Source organism: Heterocephalus glaber, unplaced genomic scaffold (genome assembly GCF_053883595.1).
Source record: "Heterocephalus glaber isolate CG9 unplaced genomic scaffold, H.glaber_assembly_v1.0 deba00001555, whole genome shotgun sequence".
Lineage (NCBI taxonomy): Eukaryota > Metazoa > Chordata > Mammalia > Rodentia > Bathyergidae > Heterocephalus > Heterocephalus glaber.
The window spans coordinates 7,623,827-7,646,083 of NW_028258346.1; the positions used below are offsets into that span (position 1 = coordinate 7,623,827).

Here is a 22,257-nt window from a genome sequence, read left to right on the forward strand (position 1 = left end):
TGAAGACGAAGTATCACTTCCAGAAACTACTCCCCAAATGATAACAAGAAATCATAGTTCAAAACTAGCTAAGGAACAATCTACAAAAAAAACTTGCCACTAGTCTTGATAAAGGCAAAGACTGAAAAACTGATCTATATTAAAGGAGAATATAAAAAATCCAAAATAAATCTGGAAACCATTGAGGAAAGAAATATGGTGGTACAACCTGTGAAACTGTAAGTACATCTACAGGCTATGTAACAGTTTAAGCTCACCAATTACTTAATTAAGTTCTTGGTTTAAAAATGTTGTTATATAACACATTAACATGGGAAAATAAGATGAAAGATATGTAAAAAATTCATGTCTTTTCTAATTTTTTTTCTAAATCTGAAATTATTTCAAAATGAAAATAAGGAACTGGTTAGAGAAAACCACATGTAGAGCAGATAATTTGGCTTTGATTTTTTTTTGTTGTTGTTGTTTGTTTTTTCAGACAGGGTCTCACTACGCAGTTCAGGCTGCCCTTGAACTCACTATGTTGTCTAGGCTGGCCTTGGAAGGAACTGGTTAGAGACAACCACATGTACAGCAGATAATTTGGCTTTGATTTTTTTTGGGGGGGGGGTACAGGGGATCGAACTCAGGACCTTGCGCTTGCAAGCCAGCCAGCGGAACCACTGAGCTAAATCCTAGGCCCCTGGCTTTGATGTGTTGTTGTTGTCGTTTGTTTTTTGAGACAGGGCCTCACTACGTAGTCCAGGCTGGCTCTGGACTCGCAGCGAACCTCTTGCCTCAGCCTCTTGAGTGCTGTGATTACAGGTGTATGCCACCAACCCAGCCCCCACTGATTATTTATTACTATTATCTAAAAACAAACTTCAAGGAGAAGTCTTAAAGAAATGGCACAGAAATTGATGCATTTGTAAAGAAAAATAGGAAAGATTCTTATTTTACCATAAGAGTATTTCCTTAAGGATATTTAATTTCACAAAGATTGAAAATACAGCTGGGCTAACTTCTGACATGTAACCAAATATGTGAGTGGAAAAAAGACCAATCCTCCATAACCCACTTCTCTATCTTATATTGTACTATCACAGCTCATTCTGCACAAACACAACAAAGACATCGGGATACAGAAACGCCTCCTTTTATACAAAGCACAACCCCATCCAAGGTTAAAAAGGAGGTGGCAAGAACTTCAGGTACAAGAGCCCTCAACCATGATTCCCATTATTTTCATTAGTATAGAACTCCAAGATATAGTCTAAAGCAAAAGCCCTCACTTTCAGTTTAGTGAAATTTAGTAATTTTTTAAAAATTCAAGTGGTGGTATTTTTTGGTTATTGAAAAGCCCCCATTCCTCCTATAACCATATAATCTTAGAACAGAGTTAACATTTTGATAAGGTGGTACTATGGCATAAGGTACTAAAAATATTAACATGTTCTCTATGACCTAACATAAATCACTAAACCTTTGAGCTTCACTGTCTCAATCTGGTGAAATGAAAATGCCACGTGGATGCTCTTTCAACCCTAAATTCAGCAATTCTTTAAAATTCAACTCTCAATGTAATATTTAAAAACTCACAAAATACTGTACTACTCCACAAATCTCATTCATTAAAAACAAAACATTCTGGGCCGGGGATTTAGCTCAGTGGTTCTGCCGCCTGGCTCGCAAGCGCAAAGACCTGAGTTCGATCCCTGGTACCAAAAAAACCCAAAAACATCCTCCTTTTCAAAACATAGGAAAAAATTTCATTATAATTCTCAAGCACAGTATAGTTCAAATTTCAAGTAGTGTACAATTCTTTAACGAATAAAAGTACCTTTGTCACAATTTTGACTTTATTCTATAGAACCACTGAACCTATCATTCCTAAATCTCTTAAAAATTCTAAAATGAAAGCAAAGCCATTATTTTTTTGCAATAGGCCCCATTAATGTGAAAATTAGTCTCTTACTCCCTCTTGTGGCTGGAGCAACTTTTCATTTTTCTCTTAATTGCATTTTCCTCAGTTGCTTCCAACCACTTAGAAAAGTGCTCCATCAGGTAATGACATCAGGTGGTATCAAAAACTAATTTAGTGTTTGGAAACATTCTGACTTTACAATAATCTTTCTATGAAATGTTTGACGAAGTGGTGTGAAATTTTAAGTGTGCTATGAGGAAGATCACATATAGAAAGGGACAGTTGTTTAACTTCAATGACAGAAGACTGAAGGATAAGAGGATTTCCACTATTTGCGTAACTGAACTCATTTTCCAACAATTGAGAGGCGGCAAATTTTCAAAGTTTAACTATTTAAAATGAACAATAAACTTGATACAACAAAAGTATATTATCCCATTAAGAAATGTTAATGCCACCCTCAATATATTAGTATTTATGCTCAATATTAACCAAGATAATCTGCACAAACTTATGCTGCTAGAAATGTGTACTGCTGCCTTTTGAAAAACCAACTGGATGAATGGCTAATGAAGGAGGACTAAAAACTGCTATGTTAAATCAGTTCAGGGGGCCAGGGATTTAGCTCAGTGGCACCAAGCCTGCTTCGGAAGCGCAAGGTCCTAAGTTTGATCGCTCTTACGGGAGGGGGAGAGAAGGGAGAGACTCAGTTCAGGGAACTGCCTGTTTCTGGACCACTAATGCTTGCAAAGTTTAGGGTCTTTAAAACATTTAGAAGATAATCAAAATGGCTAGTACCAAAGGCAAGTGAGCAATAAGAGGCACTGCTAAAATTCCTCCACTTTACACAGTGTAGCCCAGGCAAGCCAGGAATGCCATATGTTGGACAAACCTGGCCCCATTTCTCAATTATTTCTATCACAAAGCTTTCTCATTTAAAACATCGCATTTTTTACAGTGTTTTTAAACTTGCACATGCACATTATGTATAAATTCTGTTTTAAGTTTTAGAGGATCTTTTTAAAAAAAGGTCAGAGAACAGCTCTTCCAAGTTCTACCATATTACACAGGACACCTCCCCACTAATATTCTATTATTTGTGTATTTTTTTTCCCAGCTCTAGAATTAAAAGCAGGGGGTTTTACATTTTTTTACAGCACAGAGATTATAAAATTACAGGTGGTTAATTATACATTAAATAAAAAGTTTTACGGTTAAGTCTGTATAACCTGTACTAAATTTATCATTTCCCTAAAATAATAGGTTTTATTCCCATGATTCAATTAAACAGTTTGCCAATGATCTGATCCCCTTTCAGATGAGCACAAAGGGCATGTGAAGGAAAAGTCATTTCTGGAAAAAACAGCATGACTTTGAATTGCCCAACCTAATTTTTAGTATTACTAAAGTACTTATCAAAGTGATTGAAGAATTTGCTTTTTCTAGTCTAAATATTTTACAGCCTGCCTATATACTACCCTCAACTGTCAGGTCCATAGGATCACTTTTAAATAATGTGCTGAGTTGATTTCATTTAGTGTCTCTGAGGTAAATAAAGTCCAACTATGTCCTTCCAAAATGTGGACTATGGTATTTACTACATGGTGGGCGTGTGTGTGTGTGTGTGTGTGTGTGTGTGTGTGTGTGTGTGTAAAAGCCCCAGTTGATCCTGGGGCTGGGATCAAGAAATAGGTTTTTTCTCAGAAAATCATTTGTAATTAATGTCACTACTGAGTGCCTTGAAAATATCAGATCCCTAAACCTGTTTTGAAAATTAGGATTTCTGACTTCCCTTCACACACACAAACCTCTGCATCTCTGGGTCCTTGGTGGCGAGGAATATTGTTAGGCTTAATATTTGCTGAAGGCTCCTCCAATGTCTTTGTTCTCTGGGCAACCTCTCCCCAGGCATTTGTTAAGAAATATGTGGGCTACTGCCCCTGAAAAGATAACTCCAAACTTTAAAAATTGTCCCAAACCCAACAAACAAATTAAATTCTTATACTACAAAAACCGGGCACTTGCTGTAAATTAAACACCATACAGAGAATTAAAGAAAAGAAATAGAGAATGACCCTTGCACAGAAATGACCTAGTTAAAACAGGAAATACTGAGTTATGCTGGTTTGGCATGACATCCCCCCAGGCCAAACTGAAGTCTGTGCCACCTAAAAGTGTTAAGTGTATCATATTTAATGATACTAAAAGGAATCTTCTGGGTACAAATATCAACGGTCCTGCTTAAGGAGAATGAAGGAATGGAGCCAGTTCCCTAAAGCTGAATGTGACTTAGATATCAAGCTTAAAATTAAGTTCTCAATGAGAGGACGAAGCTGAAACCCTCAGACCATAAAAATGAGAGAATTAGCAATGACTTGCATCAGGGACTGAGAGAAGACCAAGCTAGCACAAGTAATGGCTGTGTGCAAGGGATTTTGGGAGGGATGGGACAAAAGGAGAAAAGCAGTGTTTTAAGATTACGGTAAGAGACATGTGCCAAAAAGAACTGGGAAAAGAACAATAAATGTAGCAACTCCAAGTGAGTGACCAGCAGCAACAAATGGATGTATTTCAGCTTTTGGACATTATGGATAGATTAAATTTATGTACACAGTATCACTTTCTTATTCTGCAATGTGCATTTCTCCTGGTTACCACTCATGTGAGTGTATCATACAAATGATTATAAAAGGTTGAGAACCAATGATCTAAGTAAGCAACAGATGAGTAACAATTTGGACTGAGAAAAACATTAGGACACAGGCAGTTTCAAAAAGAAGACAAATTCTGACTTTGAGCACACTGAAAATGACAGCTGTCCCAAGTCCCCTAACATCTTGAGTAATTTGTCCTCAATGTAAAACTGTTAAGAGTGAAGAAGCAAGACCTACAGAAAAGAGGGGAATTCTACAAAACTTAAAAGCCTTATTAGAATTTCAGTGGATTATAAGTTTATCTAACTTGGTTGATATCAGAACACCATCAGTTTGATTCTTCACCTCAAACTCACCTCAGTATAACAGTGGTAAGGATCATTTATTTTGGGAACAAAAATTTATGATGGAATTAATTCAACATTGTAAAGATCACAAGACAAAACTATTTCATCTACTGGACAACCTCTATGTGCAAGAATCATTCAACAGACATTAAAGTAGGAATTAAATGGGGGAGGGGGATCCTGTCTTTCATATCTTAAAGATGCCCCAGAAGTCAAACCCAATTCAGTACAAATGTGCAAACCACGACTGATGAACTCATGGAGGGCACCAAGAACATAGAGGCAAAATTTGGTGTCCTTTCTTTTATTTAAAAGTACTTTTCACGACCTACAATGTCGCCAATCCTTACTTTTACAACAGGACATAGCAGGCCCTTCATGATCTGACCTGTACCCATCTCTTCCAGTGCCATCTCTTGTCAAAGTACTGAAAGGTTTTTCTTTTGGTTTGTTTTTTTTTATTGAAAGGTTTTTAATGCAAGGCGGGTCCCTTCTAGTGGTCTCATAAAATGATGTGGAATGTAACAACTCTCATGCAGAAACTTCACTTAATTTGCCAAATTTACAAATTCCATTTCACTGGTAAGACTGGTTTATGCCAGTTTTTTCATTCCTAGAAAAACAGATGCCCACAACTTGGAGCTATATATGCTCCAGGCTATCCGGGTTTCCAGCCATTCTCAAGCAACCCTTAGCTTCTAAAAACAATTACATGCCTCTCAAGAGTCTATTTGTTTCCAAAACTATTCCAAGATAACTGGCTGTAATTACTTTAAGTGATACCTAATGAAATTATGAAAAGATGTGGAAAAGGTCTCAATGTCATATGAAAAATAGGTAAATGAACATGTTTTAATTTGAAATTAATGTTTAAAGCCAAAAATGATCACATACTTTAACTGTTATTCAATTAACCAACTGGGAAGCTTACGGGTGGTGCTATGAGGATCTCTTTGGATGACAAACTGCTGCTCATTAAACAAAACAAAAATCAAAAGCTAAAAAACTATAAACTATTACAGCCCTCAGATGGTTTATTTCCCACTTTCCTGTTTAAAATATATATGCTAGGGCTGAAAAGAATGTCTCAGACAAATTAAGAGCTAAATCATTTCAAGTATTTAGATTTTTATTATCTTGAGACTTTTCTCAGGTTTTTCATTCTAATTCGTCACAAATCCTTTATTCTTTCTCTCTTAGTTAGCTTTTAACTGTTTTCACAACTCACTGCATCACTAAGTATCTCCAGGTTATCTGCATCACTTATGGGGGCAGGACCCAATTTTCTAGTTAAGTATTGCTTACTGTATATATCAGGAGCAATAGTACAGGGGTCTCTTACAGAATCCATGTAAGAGATTTAAATGATCTAATAAGTGTGGGTGGGACAGAGAGTCAATGCCATCTATCAGATTTTGAAATGTTTCATTTAAAGTTTTGTCCTGTTGCTCTTGATCCAGCTGTTATTTTTCTCCACACCAAAGAAGGAGCACCTATACCTTTGTGTTTGTCTTTCTTTTGTTTCCATCATTTCCACTCCATATACCTCAGTCCTTCCAACTGTATAAAATATCTGAGTACCAACACTTATTAAAAGACTACGTGGAAGGTGCTGTAGGTGCCTAAATCACATGTTCTTTGTACTTTAAAAGCAATGTATGACAAAAATATGTGAATACGCACTGTAACTGTAAGTAGCAGATGGGTATGGCACCATCATTTTCAGAGTTCTGAAAGCTCTTACTCTAATGAGCTGCCTAGTGATTTTCAGCTTTAAAAACCTAATATAGCAGTTTAAAAAGCCCAAGGCACATACTGATTAGATTCAGAGTAGAGAGCCCTCAAAAGTTGCCTGGTTTCTGGTCTGCTTCTTGGCCCTGCTTACAGTAGTGGCCGTTCTGTGAGCTGGAGACAAATCAGTGCTCAGCAACCACACCTTAAAACTCCCAGGCAAATAAGATACGACTCAGTCAAGTCAACTGAATCCCTATTATAGTTACTCAACTATTGTTGCCAACTGTTAAATAAGTTAAGACATACACTTTCACTGCTTTTTCTTCCAGGACTCCTATAAGCAAAGAAAGCCATTATTTGGCTTGTATCAGTGGCTTTCAAAACTTTAAATGAAGCATTTCAAAATCTGATAGGTGGCACTGACTCTTTGTCCCAGACACACTTATTGGATCATTTAAATCTCATTCTCATGTATTCTGTAAGAGACCCCTGTACTACTGCTCACCTTTGCTCTTAGAACCCTAAATAAGGTAATCCAGCTGCATTACCGGATTGTCATTCTTCACAACAACCTTGTGCAGTGGATATTATTCCTATTTTATTGAGTTCAGTTTAGAAGTACTGAATGACTTCCACAACGTAAAACTGCTTTGACTCAAAATCTTGAGCTTTTTATACAATATATATCTTTCAGTCAGTTTGAATCCAGCTTTCTTGTATGTATTCCCTCATTTTTGTTTTTCACTTGTTATTTGGCAGACAAAAACTACTCAATTTTGACTCCATCTTCCAGATTTATGCAAAGTACTAGGCAGGTATCACTAGTGCTGAGTCCTTCCCAATCACCAAGATCCTGCTTGTCCTAAGTACCTGGCAGGAAAGGCAAACTGCATTAGTTCAAATACTCCAATTTCAAGTGAATACAAGAAAAACAGCCTCAAGTTCTTTTGCACGCAGCAAAGTCCATGTTGTGAAGACTTTTCCAGTGACCATCCCCACAGTAATGCTCTCCAACTCCTTCCTAAAAGCAGAGTCTGGTCTGAAGTGGCGTAAACACTTGATAAATACATATAATCAAAGTGGGTTACTAAAAACCGAAAACTCCAGCAATAAGGCTGTTTGGTTTTTTTTTCTTCAGGAAAAAAGGTCAGCCATTATGATGTAGGTGTCAAAATAAGGCAATCTGGTTTATCATTGCTGTTACTAGCCAAGAACATTAATTCTGCAAAATTATACTTATTTTTCTCAAATTACACTTTTATCAAGTGTAGTTCAAGAAATTTTCTTCTTGAAGTATTAGCTCTGCTTATATATCGTCACATTTTACTAGATATTTTATGCAAAATGTGTCTATGTCAATATGATCTCTTTGAAAAATGTAGTAAGAAAGTCCACTTACAAAGAAGGTATCTATAAACACCAAATATTCCCAGCTTGAAACAAAAACGCCTTAGAAAATTAGCAGCACTGATGACCTAATTCTATATACTATCCTCTTTCCCAAAAGAAGACTTTCTTGTTTATTTTAATAATTGCTTGAGTATCCACTATGTTATGAACTGTGGAAAGGTAACAGAGATTTACTCTCTAAACCATTTACATGTTAAACTTTTTTTTTTTTTTTTTTTTTGGTACTGGGGATCAAACTCAGGTCCTTGCGCTTGCACAGCAGGTGGTGAAACCACTGAGCTAAATCCCTGGCCCTACATGTTAAACTTTTAAAGTGAAAATTGCATTTAGACTTTTACTAGAAGCTGCTGCTATTCTAAAGGAGGTAAACATGATTACTGATTAACAAAAACGGACCCCCTTGATAATCTTTAAAAAATTAGATAGAGATTATTCTCATCTACTCCTATGAAGTATCTTTGTCTTCATAAACCAAATGGAGGTAAAATTAAAAGTATGACAGTCTTTTCCTAGAAAAATTCTCAGAAGAACTTTTATACTGTATGGGAATTATGCAAATACCTACCTGGAGTAGCCAGTAAGCTTGTTAGTAGAAAGTAAATGTTACTACATCCCTTTTTATTTCTAAAACTGACTTGTTTTAAGGAAAATTACAACTTGTAATACCTTTACAACTTGTAATACCTTTTGAAGTCAAAATTAAAATCAGTATGTGTGGGAAGACCAGATTCAACAAAACTTAATAGAAAACACTAGTCAGTAAGGAAAGCAAAAAAACCAAAAAACCAAAAAAAATGCCCCCAAAACCACCTAAATGTTATTATAGAAAAAAATATTTTATGGCTGGGTGCGATGGTGCACACCTGTAATCCTAGTAATTGGGGAGGCTGAGGCAGTAGGATCACCGGGAGTTTAAGGTGAGCCTGGATTATACAGAGTTCAGGGCTAGCCTGAACTACAAAGCAAGACCTGTTTCATTTTATTTTTCAAATTTTAAATATTCTTCATTACCATAGGAAATCATTAGGTTCGTATGTCAGCCTCAATAAAAGTATAATGTTTCTCTTTTCATGTTAGAAATAAACACTAAGTGTCATAAGATTTCAAAAAAGCAATTACAACAAAAAATGCACCCAAGATAGATACCACATAAGACTGGGATTGTGAGGTTGTTTTAAACGAGAACAAAAAATATCACTATTCTTTAAAGACAGCCTTAAGAAAATGTCCCATGTTACTATTTTGCACTTGGACCTCCCCACTGTAGAATTAGGATGCTCCCTGTTTTTGCATACCAGAGCCATGCATGCTGACATCCAAGGTGTAACAGGAAATCCCTCCATGTAATTATTTTGTAAAACCACTTCTGGTATTATTCCAAAAATTCCTAGCTCATTGAAAAGAACTAGTACCCAGGTATATTAAATACTATGTGAACTGGTTGGATTTTCTATTAGACTATTTTACAATTTTTCTGGATCAGAAAAATTTCTAAGACATTAAAAATAAACCAAAATGTTCTATTTTTTAAGCTTTTAGAGAAGCACAGGGCTTCAACACAGTAGGTACTGTTTTAAAATACGTTTGAACCTGGAAAATCAAGTTTGAGTTATTCATAACCTTTCACCATGGCTGTCAGTGTTCAAAGCTGACTTTCAACATTTAAATGTAAGAGAAAGAAGCAACTGTGGAGCCAAGCTTTCTACATAGCTGACTCATTGCATTAACATTACAGTGGCTAATCCCAGAGAAGGGCCCTTGAGTGTACAATGGGTCTCCTGTTACATTCCGTACATAAGACAAGATGTATAAAATTCCCACACCCATACATGTACATTTAAGACAATCTAGAACTACACCAGATAGCCTAACCACAATCAAAATAATCATGCATTGTTTCAGCTAGTATAAAATACATTGTACCACAATGTGTTGTTTTTTGCAAAACTATGTGAAAATCATTATTCCATTTATTTAAATTACCTACAATTGCTTCAACATCTTTTAAGCAACACCGCCCTGAAAACTTTTAAATAAACACTTGATTTTTTTAAAAGGAAAAAAAAAGCAAAGAAGGAAAAATTGTAATGAAACATAGTCATTACAGTACCCCTCTCAGGATAAAGCTCGAGTGAATGGCTCTCACCAGTACATCATTGCAGATATCCCTCAGCTCAGTCTCGATTTTCTCTCTGTATTCTCGAGCCATCTGCTGCTTTTTCTCAGCACCTTCCGTCTTTTGCTCGATACTTGAGACAACCCTCCAAGATGACCTACGGGCTCCTACAACATTTTTATAAGCAACAGAGAGAAGATTCCTCTCCTCATTAGATAATTCAGCGCCTTGCTCAGTTACAGACTTCATGCAGGCTGCCATGTCATCATATCGCTCAGCCTGCTCGGCCAGTTTGGCCTTCTGCACCAGCTCGTTTTTATCCATGCCTGGATGTTCTGCAGAGAGAAAAAAGGAGTACTTAGAAATTCTTTCTCATTAAAATATACATTCTAAATCATACTTGTGATTGATAACTGTATAAACACTTGAAGATTACCTGTGAAAGATTGAGAGAGAAAATGCAGCTTTATAAAAAGATGATCGCAGCAGAAAAATTAGCATACTCAATATACAGAAGTAGATTTAAACTAAAATTGGATTACCTCATCTCTTTAGAAGACCCTAAAAAGCACATCTGGGCAAAAGGGCTACCTTAAAAACCAGCTCCTACTTGGCCAAAATCTCAGCTTGAGTCCAGTATCACTAAATGAGCCAAATTAAGCAGCTTCTCACCCTTCAATACAAAAATGCCCACAAAACCCGGAACATTAAAATTTCTATCATATTTCCAGAATTATGAGTCATGTCAGTCTGGTGCACTTCACAACTTTTAACTTTCATCATATTTAGTCTTGTCGTTAAATTTTAATTGGTATTATCCTCACCCCTAATCTACCAGATCTTTACATTTGCCAGCTGATTAAGTCATGACAATTTTCTGGGGGAAGACCACCAAATTACGGCTTCTCAAATATTATGAATATAAAACCTCCAAGGATTAGTATCTAACCCCCTTGTCTTATCATATGCACATTAACTTAAAAATTATCCTTGAGTCTCAGAACTTTGACTCTGTGATCACTAACATGTCACACTGGAAGCTTCCAGTGTTTCAATGTCACTGTAAGATCACACCGTATTTTGTTTCTATTGGTAGTAGCCACAATCTGAACATTACTCAAGCTGCCCTTTCCCATGTCTTCCCACCTAATTCTCTTCCATAGTAAAGCTCCTTAGCCTTCAAGGTACCTCCTCCACAGTTTTCTTCAGTTACCCCTCCGAAAGATGTTAACAGGAAAAAAAAAATGCTACTAAACCATACAGTGTCCACAAAATAAAGGATTTTGTAGAAAAATATACAGCCTAAAACGCACTATTAAATTACAAAGCGGACAGAAGAACCACCCACTATGGGAAGGGACTCCCTTTACCTTTCCGAGCGAAATCTCACTCATTTTTCAACGAAATGAGAGTCCCCACTATTTAAACAGGAACCAGCTAAGGTGAATTGTAGTGCTTCAATGGGTAAACTAAAAAATTTGTGATTGCCTATATCCCTTCGGTTCTCGAAATTAATCCCCCGCCCCCCAGAACTCAGAAACGTTCTCTGGTTAGTGTAGCCTCTAATGAAAAATGAATTTCAAACCAGCACAAAGGTTCGCCTCCCCGGCCCTTCGGCACAAGGGGAAGTGGCCTGGGTTTCTCACGGGGTGACAAGGGTCGAGGGCCTCGCCTCCACACTGCGGAGAGGCTCGCCACACCCAGTTAACTCTCTGCAGGCCGCGGCGTCGCGCGGCGAAGCGGAACCTCGCAGACCGTGACTCTCAAGTGCAAATCCTCCGTCCGCGCCCTCCGCAGCCACCTCCCCTGCGTGGCTCCGCCCAGGCTGGTGCCTCCGCACGGTCCCCGACTCCTTTGTCATGGCGGATCGGTGTCAAGGAGCCCAGCCTACCGCCCCGCGCTCATTCCGCCCCAGCCTCCACGGGAGGGAGACGCAGCCCGCGCCCGCCCCAGTCGCCCGGACCGGCAGCCGCGCGCCCGCGGGGCCGCCACCGCCTCGGCGGGGCTGGGGACGGGCCACACCCAGCCCGCGGAGCAGGATGTGCGGGCTTCCCGGGCCCCGACCCTGCCGGGAAACCCGGGCCCTTCCTCGCAGAGCCCTGGGTCCCGGCCGACCCCACCCAGCCCGCCCACCTGGCGGCCCCGCGGAGCCTCCCGCTGCCGCCGCTGCCGCCGCCGCCGCCCGGGTGGGGGAGGGGCCGCCGCAGCAGCGCGGGCGCCGCGGGAGGAGGGGAAGGAGCGGCCGGGGCCGGGCGGCCTCACCTGCGCCGCCGCCGCGTCGTTACCTCGGGCGGGAGCGGGGCCGGCCGGGGCCTCGGCCATTCCGCCCTCCCGCGAGCCGGCGGGCCTCGGACCCCGGCGCGTGGGCGCCTCACACCGGAGCCGGGGCGTCGGTCCGGAAGCCCCCAGCGGGAGGCGGCCCCTGCCGAGGGCGAGCGGGGCTGGGAGCGCGGGGGGCGACGGCTCCCTCACCGGCGGCGGCTGGGGCCTTACCTGTGTTCCCGGTGGGTGGCGGCGGATGGACGGGCGAAGTGGTCTCTGAGCGGCGGCGGCGGCGAGGCTGAGACTCTGTCCCTGGATCTCGCTGCTCACAGGCTACAGCCGCTCCGCAGACACGGGGTTTCCTCCAATCACCAGCCCCGGCAGCAGGGGCACCACACGCACGATGACGTCAAACGCTGCTATGGCAACCGTTGATTGGTGCCCAGAGCACTCGGGGCGCCGCGCAACCGCCGCTCCCCAGCGTGCGCACCCAGCCCGCCCGCGCTGGAGGCGAGCGGAGGAGCGCCCCTCCCCACCCGTCCGTCTCGGGTCGCAACTTGGGTGCCCGCTCCCGACTGCACCCCGGCAGGACGTGTGCTCCTTTCCGCCTCTGTCCCTCCTCCTCGCCTTTCCTCGGGTCCCCACACCCCTTTAACCGCCACTGGCTCGCGCTTCCTCGAAGCCCGCGGGGAGGAAGCCGCCCCACCCCCACCTCCGCTCCCGCTCGGCTTCTGCGCCGGCGCCAGTCGCTCCCTCCCGCAGGGGCTCCGCTCAGTCACATCCGGGACTTTGCAAATCCTCCCCGCGTCCGGCGTCCGGCTCTCTGAGCCCCGCAAGGGAAACTGCCCGGGGCCGCCGGGGGCAGCGGGCTGGCGGCGAGGCGACCCGAGTTTTACAAGGGGGCTGGGTGGGGGTGCGCCCCCTGTCGCCCCGGCCCCGCGGCTTCACCTGCTGGGCCGGTGGCGGGGGCGGAGCGGGGAGCGGCCTTAGACCTTTTTAAGGCTCCGAAACCGGAGCGAGGCGTCCGGCCCGCGGGGGTCCGAGTGACGCCGCGGCTTCACGATCGGGAGCCCGGGGGGGGGGCGGGAACGAAGTGGTTTCCTTTTAGAGTGGGGGCTGCGGGGGTCGTGGGAAGAGAATCTCGAGTGCTCAGACTCGTTCTGGGGGGTCACTCGGAGACCTAGTGCAGTGATTTAAAAAACAAAGCGCCGACCTCTGCGACTCCTGGAGGCGAGGGTTGCGGGGCGACGTCCTTCCCACGCCGCAAGCTGAAGCGGGAGGAGGAGGGCGGAAATTGCAGGTGCTGGGACGGTGGGGCCTCCGCCCAGTCGGCGGAAGGAAGCTCGAGGAGGCGCGTTCGTCTGCCCCTTCCCCCTTTAACGTGCCGAGCCGAGCCGAGCCGAGCCTAGCGCTCGACCTGCAGAACCCCTTGCGGAAAGGGTCCGGAGAACTCGGAACGCTTACTGCCCTGTTGTGTAAACACCCTGAGGTTTCCAACACATCTTTCCTGAGCACCTGCTAGGAGCCTGCCCCAAGCGCAGCTTGACAAAGAACCTCAGGAATTCAGCCTCAAGTTTTCTAGAGGATTTAGTTCATCCCCAGCAGACCCAAAAATGAGTCCTCATCCTCCCGAACTATCTTCTGTCTGATGGATACAATGTCTGGACCGCAGAACAAATGACCATTTTTTTTTTTTTTTTGTCCTGAAATGACAGCTGGCTAGATAGTATAGACCTACACGTTCCGGTGACCAATTCGATTTCTGTGTTTTTATTTTCCCTCAAGTTTTCTCAGATTCATAGGAGGCTAAATGGATGAACAAATCAATCGAGGTTTTATTTCTGATATTTTGAAGTTAACTTGCTTTGACTCCCAAGTAAATTCTTTCAGGGAGTAACCCAGTTAAGATGACAATATTTCAAAAGCTTTTTTTTTTTTTTTTTTTTACAGTTCTTCACGGTTTTGTTGTAGGTACCAGAAATCTGACAGAAGGTACTAGGTTAAGTATTTTAAAAATTGGAAATGGATATTTCTTTAATGTCTGAAATATATATCTAGAACTAATGCCTTTTGTCTTAGCGGAAGTTAAGGAATTTCTTTGCATAAATAAATGACAGGTTTATTTTGGGAAACATAGAAGTTTTTAGCCTCATGCTTTAAGTACCAAGGAGGTTTTTTCGTGAAACACTAGGCCCTAAGATTTACAAACGCAACATTTTCACGTGAAATTTAAGGAGGTTACGGGGAACCAACAGGGTATGTCAGGAAAGCCTCAATTTAAAATGTTTTGAAGAATAAGGACTAGCCTATGGCAAAAACAGAACAATAAATGGAACCTGTGGACTTGAACCCTGGGAAAATTACTGGAGCCTTTCACTCCTTAGTAGGCCGACCTGTTTCATTTTCTTCATTGCTCAACTCTTGAGTCAAGTTGATTAACCTCTCTGTGCCTCAGTATCCACAGGAATTAAATCCTGGTGATACGTAGCGCGTTAGCTGGTGCTGAGGATTACGTAGACACGTACATTTCTTAGCAACATTTCTTGCACAGTTATGGAGCTATTATTTGTAAATGGGCATATCCCATGGATGTCTCCACAGTTCAAAAGGTAGGGAAGATGAAACTTTCTAAAATGTCTTTTAACAGTGTGCAGTCTAAAGAGCACTGGAAACGCATGTTTGTTTAAATGTGTATTAGCTACTAATGAGATGTCGGCGGCCACTCTCCGTTCCTGCGCAGGCGGCTGGAGCGATCTGTTCAGAGCCAAGCTACACAATAAAAATGGAAAAGAATTCAGGAGAAGCAGCATAAATCCATCACTCCAAAAACCCATCGTCACTTGAAAAATATCTCAAAAGGGTGAACTCTATTGAAGATGTGGCAGCTGTGTGATCTTTTAAGTGTAATCACAAGGCAGACAATAATCTCATTTCAGCGTTTTAGTTGGAGAATAATGTGGCATAGCACAGAGGGCTTTGAGGCAGAAGTAGTCCCAGCCTCGGTTTACCTTCACAAGGCTGTGACCCAAGGTTATGAAACTGGATCTACTCTTTCCCAGTTCCATCAGCTTCTTTCAGTGGGTGAGAAAGGGAGGAGAGGGTTGCTCGTGGTGCTGTGGATCTTGGCTGTCTGTTGCCGGCAAGACCTGGAGCGGGTGCCAGAGGAAGGCGAGCTATTCACCAAAGCTGTTTTCCTCCTGTCACTGCCGCAGCTGGACGCCGTTGCCCAGGTTCCTTTGCAGTTAGTGGCCCTGTGACTGCGTTCTAGCTGGTGGGATGTGACCAACGTGATGTGCTCCCTGAAAGCCTGAAGGCCTGCTTTGATCACTTGGGAGTTTCCTGAGGGATAACTTCTATTTTTAAGACAATTTGAGGTTTATCTGTTATATCAGCTAGTGCTATATCGTTGGTGTCATTGGCAAATCCAAAGCAGGATAAAGATTTTAAAAAATGAAAATTGGAAAGAAGTAAAAGGGGGAGCAAAGAAGAGAAGTGAGAGAATAAGGGAAAGTGATCTTGTGATAAACAGCAGTTAAATGTAAGTATTCTGATCTATGCTGTCGGCTTCAGAGTGACCTTAGACAAAGAACATTTCCTCACTTAACTGTAACTTGCTTCAGTTCTCTCAGTACTTCATCACTTTACTATTTACTCAATGCCACCCTCATGCTTATCTTCTAAGCCTTGCTGTCCTTTAAAATTTTTTTTTTTCATCCCATACCTATTAGCTCTATCCCTATATCCCAGACTTTAGCTCTATGTTCTATGATATTTTGGTCAAACTGAGTTTTCCATACTGATTTTAAAAAACAAAAACAAGAAAGCAAGGTTGACTGAGATCTCATTTCCTACTTTTGGGAAGCGCATGCTCAGTGCACACTGGCCACAGGATATGATGGTAGGCGGGGGTGAAGATGTGTGTGTTCACTGGCTTTTCTTTAAGGTGAACAGGCAGTTGAGGTCCCCCTCACCCCTGCAGGGGCACATCCACCAAGGCTCTAACTTCCTCCCACTTGGCCCCACCTCTTAAAGCTCTGTCCTCACCCAGTTCTGCCATGGCTGAGGACCAAGCCTTTAGCATGTAGGCCTTGGGGTACATTTCAGACCCAAATTCTAACAGGGAATTCATGAGGGCACCTTGAAGGCGTTCACAGTCTAGGACAGAGACAGACGCTAAATGAATTACAGCACAGCACAGTGAAGACAGAGCTAAACAAAGGTGAATTTGTTTTGAGAAAGCTGAGCTGTGATTACAGCTATTCATGGAGAGGTAATGAAATTGCCCTGAAAAAGAGCTGATATGCATCCTACAAATGCCTGATTTGATTAACACCATAGTCAATTTTGCTTTCCTGCCTCCAATAGCATTTAAAAATTTTCCAATTTTTGGTTTCCTGACATTCTTATGGGTCACTGGTTGATGGCCTGTGTCTCCTCATCCTATTTAGGATACAGACATTTTCTAAAATGTTCTTCTTTTCCCATAGTAGGTTATTTGTCATGTGTGGTATGATGGAAAAGTACAATGAATGTTTAAATTTAAAAAAATTTATTACAGTAAAAGGCACATTGCTATTAATCTCCCTCAAAATACTCTCCTTCACTTTGAACACACTTATCCCATCATTCTTGCCACTTTCTGAAGCCGTTCTGGAAGTGTTTCTCAGGTGTTGTTGTGGCTGCTTTGTTGTCCTGAATCAATTAAAAACATTTACCTTTATTTTTCTTTTGCTTTTTTGAGACAGGTTCTCCCTATGTAGTTCAGGCTGGGCTTGTATTCACTATGGAACCCAGGCTGGCTTTGAACTCACAATGATCCTCCTGCCTCAGCCTCCCAACTGCTGGGATTACAGGCATGCACCACCATGACTGGCTTCATTTACCTTTCATGGTCATTTTAACTTTGGGGAAGAGCTGGAAGTTGCACAGTGCCACATCTGGTGCGTAAGGTGGATGAGGCCACCGTGTAATGCTTTTGTGAGCCTGCCTTTCCGTTGGATGGCACTTGGAGCAATATTCACTACGTTTTTGATCACACCCTGTGAAGACACCTAGGAAAGTCGACTTCCAGAACTGCTTCAAAAAGTGACAAGACTTAGGGGACAAGTGAGTTGGAAGTGAGTATTTGGAGGGGGAGTTAGTAGCAATGTTTCTTTTTAAACATTTAAACATTCACCACGTATTTTGATCACACCTTGTGTATGCTCTTCCTTGGTGTTGTCAAACATGTATCTTTTCTGTTCCCTTTTGCTCTAGAAATTTTGGTAGTTCCTGTACTGTAGCAGTGATTGTTTTCTTGTTATATGCCATTGAGGGAAGTTCCAGATGGTGACATTTCCCCTGCCTCTCTTTCTTCTTGAAAACTGATAAATCTAAAGTTGTAGAAGAGTGCAAATATGTACTCCCTTGTCCAAATTCTGGAATCCAGCAGCTGTTTACATTTATCTCCTCCTGAGTGGCTGCCACGACGTGGTCTTCCCCTGACCTGACTGTCCAGTTGTCTGCAGAGAGGGTAATTTATGCTGTCAAGAATCAGAAGCTATCTGTGGTTCTTCTTTAATCAGCTCTGATAAATGGAAAACCCACAAAGTTGAAAACTGTCAGCTGTCAGCATATTTCTACCTCAACCTTATCTGTAGCTCTCTGTTCTAGGGATTTATCCATCATATTTGTAAGCAGCCCTCTTTCAGCCCTTGGTAATTCTGTTGTGAATTTGGGATTTGTAAATTCTGAATGAATAGTAGTTTGATAGTTTTAACACATTCCCATCAACTTGAACCACCAGTGGTACTTGCGTGATTGTCCCTTCTTGGACTTGTACCACTGATGCTACAAACAGATGTAATCATTTCTATCAATTTTTTTACTAATAAAAGTAATAGAAAGCTGCCCAGTGGGGTAGTCATGCATGTACTACTGGTGGTTCAAGCCACGCAGCAGCGAGACATACAAATTATGGCCCTGTTGTGAATGTGTTCAAAGCTTTTTTTTAATTTTTATTTTTTTGTGAGGCAGGGTCTCATTAAATCACCCAGGTTGGTCTCAAACACCTGGGCTCAAGGGATCTTCCTGACTCAGACTGTCACATATCTGGGACTTGAAAGCTTAAACTTTTTCCTATTTCCCTCTTCTTTTTCAGAAGAATGGTGTCCATTCAAAGGTTTCTTGATTTGGCCTCCTGTACAATGAGTCAGGGGTGACACGTTCTCAGATCTTGCACCCAATCCCCAACCCAGTACTGAGAACTGAAACTCAGAGCATGCACAAATGAACTACACTGAACCTGTAATCCTCCTGCCTCAGCCTCTCAGAGTGTCATGAATACATAGCCACCAGGCCTGGCTGTGGTTGACTCTTTACTTTTTAAAAACTCATGCCATTTCAATAAGAAGGGAAAGGTTACAGCAAGTCTTACCTTGGCACCACATTTACCTCTTAACCCTTAAGTCTTAAGTCAATGACATTTTTACTACATCATATTTTTACATTTTTTAAACAAAAATAGAAGCCTGGATTTGGTATTAAATGTTAGGAGCAGCTTTTGAAAGCTACCATCAGGCCAGAAATGAAGATGTTGGTTTGTAGTACCAGAAAGTTTGTTTGAATTTAAAAATCATTTCTAGGGAGAGCTACCTTCCTCTATTAAAACATGACAAAAAGTACTGGTGCCCGACACTAGTGGAGTGGACCACCCATGGCAATGCCTGGCGGCTGGCAAAGGCTGCTGGGAGCTTTCCAAAGTGCACTCATTTACAATTCAGAAGTGCTCAGCTCACCTTTCAAAAGGCACTCATGGAGTAGTGCGGTAGAAAGGTCAGAATACTGTGTCCCTTTTTGGCCTGCATTTTGGCCCTGAATATTCAAGAATAAACAATGCCAACATTTGGAATTCATGAAGGGTTTAAAATATAATAAGAATGCACATACATCAGGAAAACATTGTTTTATTTCCCCCTTTCTAGCAAGACAGACACTTGGAAAAGGAATCAGGTATAATGTGAATTGCTGGCACTTTTCCTGGGCCCTGATAGAACATTTTTCCTGGACCTAACAGCAGAATTTCTGTATTTTAGCTTCCTTGGTCCATCTTCAGGGGAAATTGCTCTCAAGTTGAAATTATTTTTTAGGAGGAGTCCTCTTTCTTAGCCATGAAATCCTCAGGAGTAGCTGTATCCTTTCAACATTTCAGTGACTTAATAGGAAATGTAAACCAGGTCCACCACATTGAGCACGAGATGCTACTTCTGGGCAAGTCTGATGCGGTTTTGCCATGATTAACCCTACATGATTAATGCCTCACTTACCTGGTAAACACTGACTTTTTTCAGCCAAGCGAATACTGTCTATGGTAGGCTTCAGGCTTGGCCATTTAAAAAAAATATGAAAACACATTCATTGATAAGTAACTAGAAAGAAAAGGACAAGTATCGAACCATTTTCTAAACTGCCATTTGTCCAATGACCTATCCAAGCCATTTATAATGTGAGGTCGCCTTTCTTTTGTGACTTTCCTATTACAGCTAGCCATAGTTTATGTATGCAAGTCACATGAGTAATTTAAAATATTCCAGGTAGGCAGCCTCGGCAGAGATGAGAGGGTAGGGACCAGAAACAGGATGAAGGTCGAGCATTGGCAGAGCAATTCTGCCTCAGCTGCTGACAGCGAAGTCCTGATTGTTTTACTGGAGCAAGCTGAGGGTCAGAGGACAGGGTGGCGATGAGGCTGTTGGACCGGACCCAAGAGTCCACAGAGGCCCAAATCCAGGCAAAGCACCGGTACCCACTGTACGGAGATGGAGTGGAGAGCATCAGGCTCTGACAGCTTCCTGTCCTTGGCCAGAACATCTCAGGACTCTTCATAGGAGGGGAAGCAAATGTCAGGACCAGGGGATTCTGGAATATCTGCGTAATGTTCAGTGCCACCAAGGGCTGTTGTCATCGACCTTGGAAAAACAGAACATCGTCTGTTGGTTTGGGATCTGGAAAGATCACATTCATTCTTCCATTTATTCTTTTTTTTGTTGTTGTTACCGGGGATCGAACTCAGGGCCTTGTGCTTGTGAGATAGGCAGCAGCACCACTGAGCTAAATCCCCCGGCCTCACTTCCATTTATTCTGGAACAGATGTTTATTGAGCATCTGCTTAACTACCAGATACACTGAGTGCTGAGATTGGAAAGATGACTATGAAAAAGACATTTCTGGACTACAATAGAATCACAATTTGGAAGGGGAAACAAAAATTGCCATCTCTTTTGTAGATAAGTGGTAAAGAGTGGTTGAATAGAATAATGAATGTATAAAGTAAATGGACTTTAAAAGAAGAAAACAGCATTTTGGTGATTACTAATACTATGATGAGTATTAGTGTATGAGTATTAGTATGAGTAATACTACATGAATACATAAAATTTCTGTTCTAAGTACTCATACCCAGAAATAGTAGGAAATATTTCTTTTTTTTTTCATTAAATTTGTTGGTACATTTTAGGTATACAATACAGTTACATTCATCATTGGGATCTTGTACCTTTCTTTACATGACGTATCTTGGTTCTTACTTTTTCCCCATTCCCCTGCCCTCCCTTCACCCCCTCCACCCCTCCCTATTTACAAAGACTTTGTTTTCATGTTTTTCCTTTTCTCATAATTTTTCTTTTCCCTTCTTTCATTTCCCCTTCCCCTCCCACCTCCCCTATTCCTTTAACCTTTTTTTTCCTAAGGAAACATTTCTTAAGAAAAGTTGAGTAAATTTTATTTATGTTTATTTCTTTGCCAAAAACTTTGGTCTAGATCTAATCAGGGTTGAAATGAGACAGTGAGTGAAAGGAAGAAGAGAAACAGACCTTGGCAGTCTCTGTCCCTCCCTCCCTCCCTCCCTCTCTGCTTTCCTCCCTCCTTCCCTCCTTTCTTCTATCCCTCCCTTCCTTCTTTCCTTAGGTACTAGGTGTTGAACCCAGGGCCTTGCACATACCAGGCAGGCACTCCACTGAGGTACTTCCCTGGCACCCGCCAACACACACTAAGTTTTATTTTGAGACAGAGTCTTGCTGAGTTGCCCAGTCTGGCCTCACCTGAGCTTTCGACCCTCCTGCCTCAGCCCCAGAGGAGCTGGGATTACAGGTGTGTACCCAGTAGAAAACTATTTTTTCTGAAGTACTTATTTGATTTAGGGGACAGACTCAAGACATAAATTTAAAAGGGGCTATTCAAATTCAAATTCAAATCTTATCTTCAAGTGTATTTCTGAGAAATAGCCAGCTAAAGGATAACAACAAACATGTATATGTTTTATTTCGCTTGGTTTGGTTTTTCTGTTTTTGAGACAGGATCTTGCTATGAAACCCAGGCTGCCCTCAAAACTGGTGATCCTCTTCTATCAGCCTCCCAGTGCTGAGATTACAGGCGGGCAGCACTACGTCTGGCTCAAAGCTCAATTTTTTAATTTTTTTTTTTAGGTTGCTATTATAACATTTATTAAAATAATGCTATGGTTAATAGAAACAGCAAAGAACCAAAGAATTAAAATGCAAGCTATGTAAAATCCCAACTAAAACCCAAAAGTATCTAATGTATTCATTTATTAGCTAACTCAAAGCCCAAAAAAGACAAGACACCCAGTATAAAAAAGTACTGCAAAACAATTGGCAATTTTCAGTTTTCAAAATTGTGGATTTTGCATTTTGTATCCTTTTCACAATCAAGAAAAAAATTCTTTTTGAATGTTATATAACATACATATAAAACAAGGTAGAAAAATACATTAAAAAATTATAACAATGTCTGTAAATACATTATCTTACATGTTTCTCATAGGCAATAGGTTGGTTA

The 22,257-nt window shown here is 41.6% G+C and overlaps 2 protein-coding genes across 2 annotated transcripts in view; both read right to left on the bottom strand.

The window, feature by feature from the left end:
* Nucleotides 1-12,859, bottom strand: part of Ywhaz (tyrosine 3-monooxygenase/tryptophan 5-monooxygenase activation protein zeta) — a 25,332-nt gene extending 12,473 nt beyond the window's left edge. The window contains exons 1-2 of the mRNA XM_004850171.4: nucleotides 12,658-12,859; nucleotides 10,195-10,499 (exon numbers count right to left, since the gene is read on the bottom strand). Coding sequence (XP_004850228.1) covers nucleotides 10,195-10,488 — 294 coding nt within the window. The 5' untranslated portion in view covers nucleotides 10,489-10,499; nucleotides 12,658-12,859. The remainder of the gene's footprint in view (nucleotides 1-10,194; nucleotides 10,500-12,657) is intronic.
* LOC147824084 (uncharacterized) lies at nucleotides 10,470-16,555 on the bottom strand. Its single transcript, XM_087190737.1, has 6 exons — nucleotides 16,471-16,555; nucleotides 13,640-13,694; nucleotides 13,419-13,542; nucleotides 13,074-13,295; nucleotides 11,535-12,759; nucleotides 10,470-10,628 (listed from the first exon to the last, which is right to left on the bottom strand). The coding sequence occupies exons 1-5, from the start codon at nucleotides 16,553-16,555 to the stop codon at nucleotides 12,052-12,054; spliced, it is 1,194 nt and encodes a 397-aa protein (XP_087046863.1). The 3' UTR covers nucleotides 10,470-10,628; nucleotides 11,535-12,051.
* Nucleotides 16,556-22,257: the final 5,702 nt, after the last annotated feature.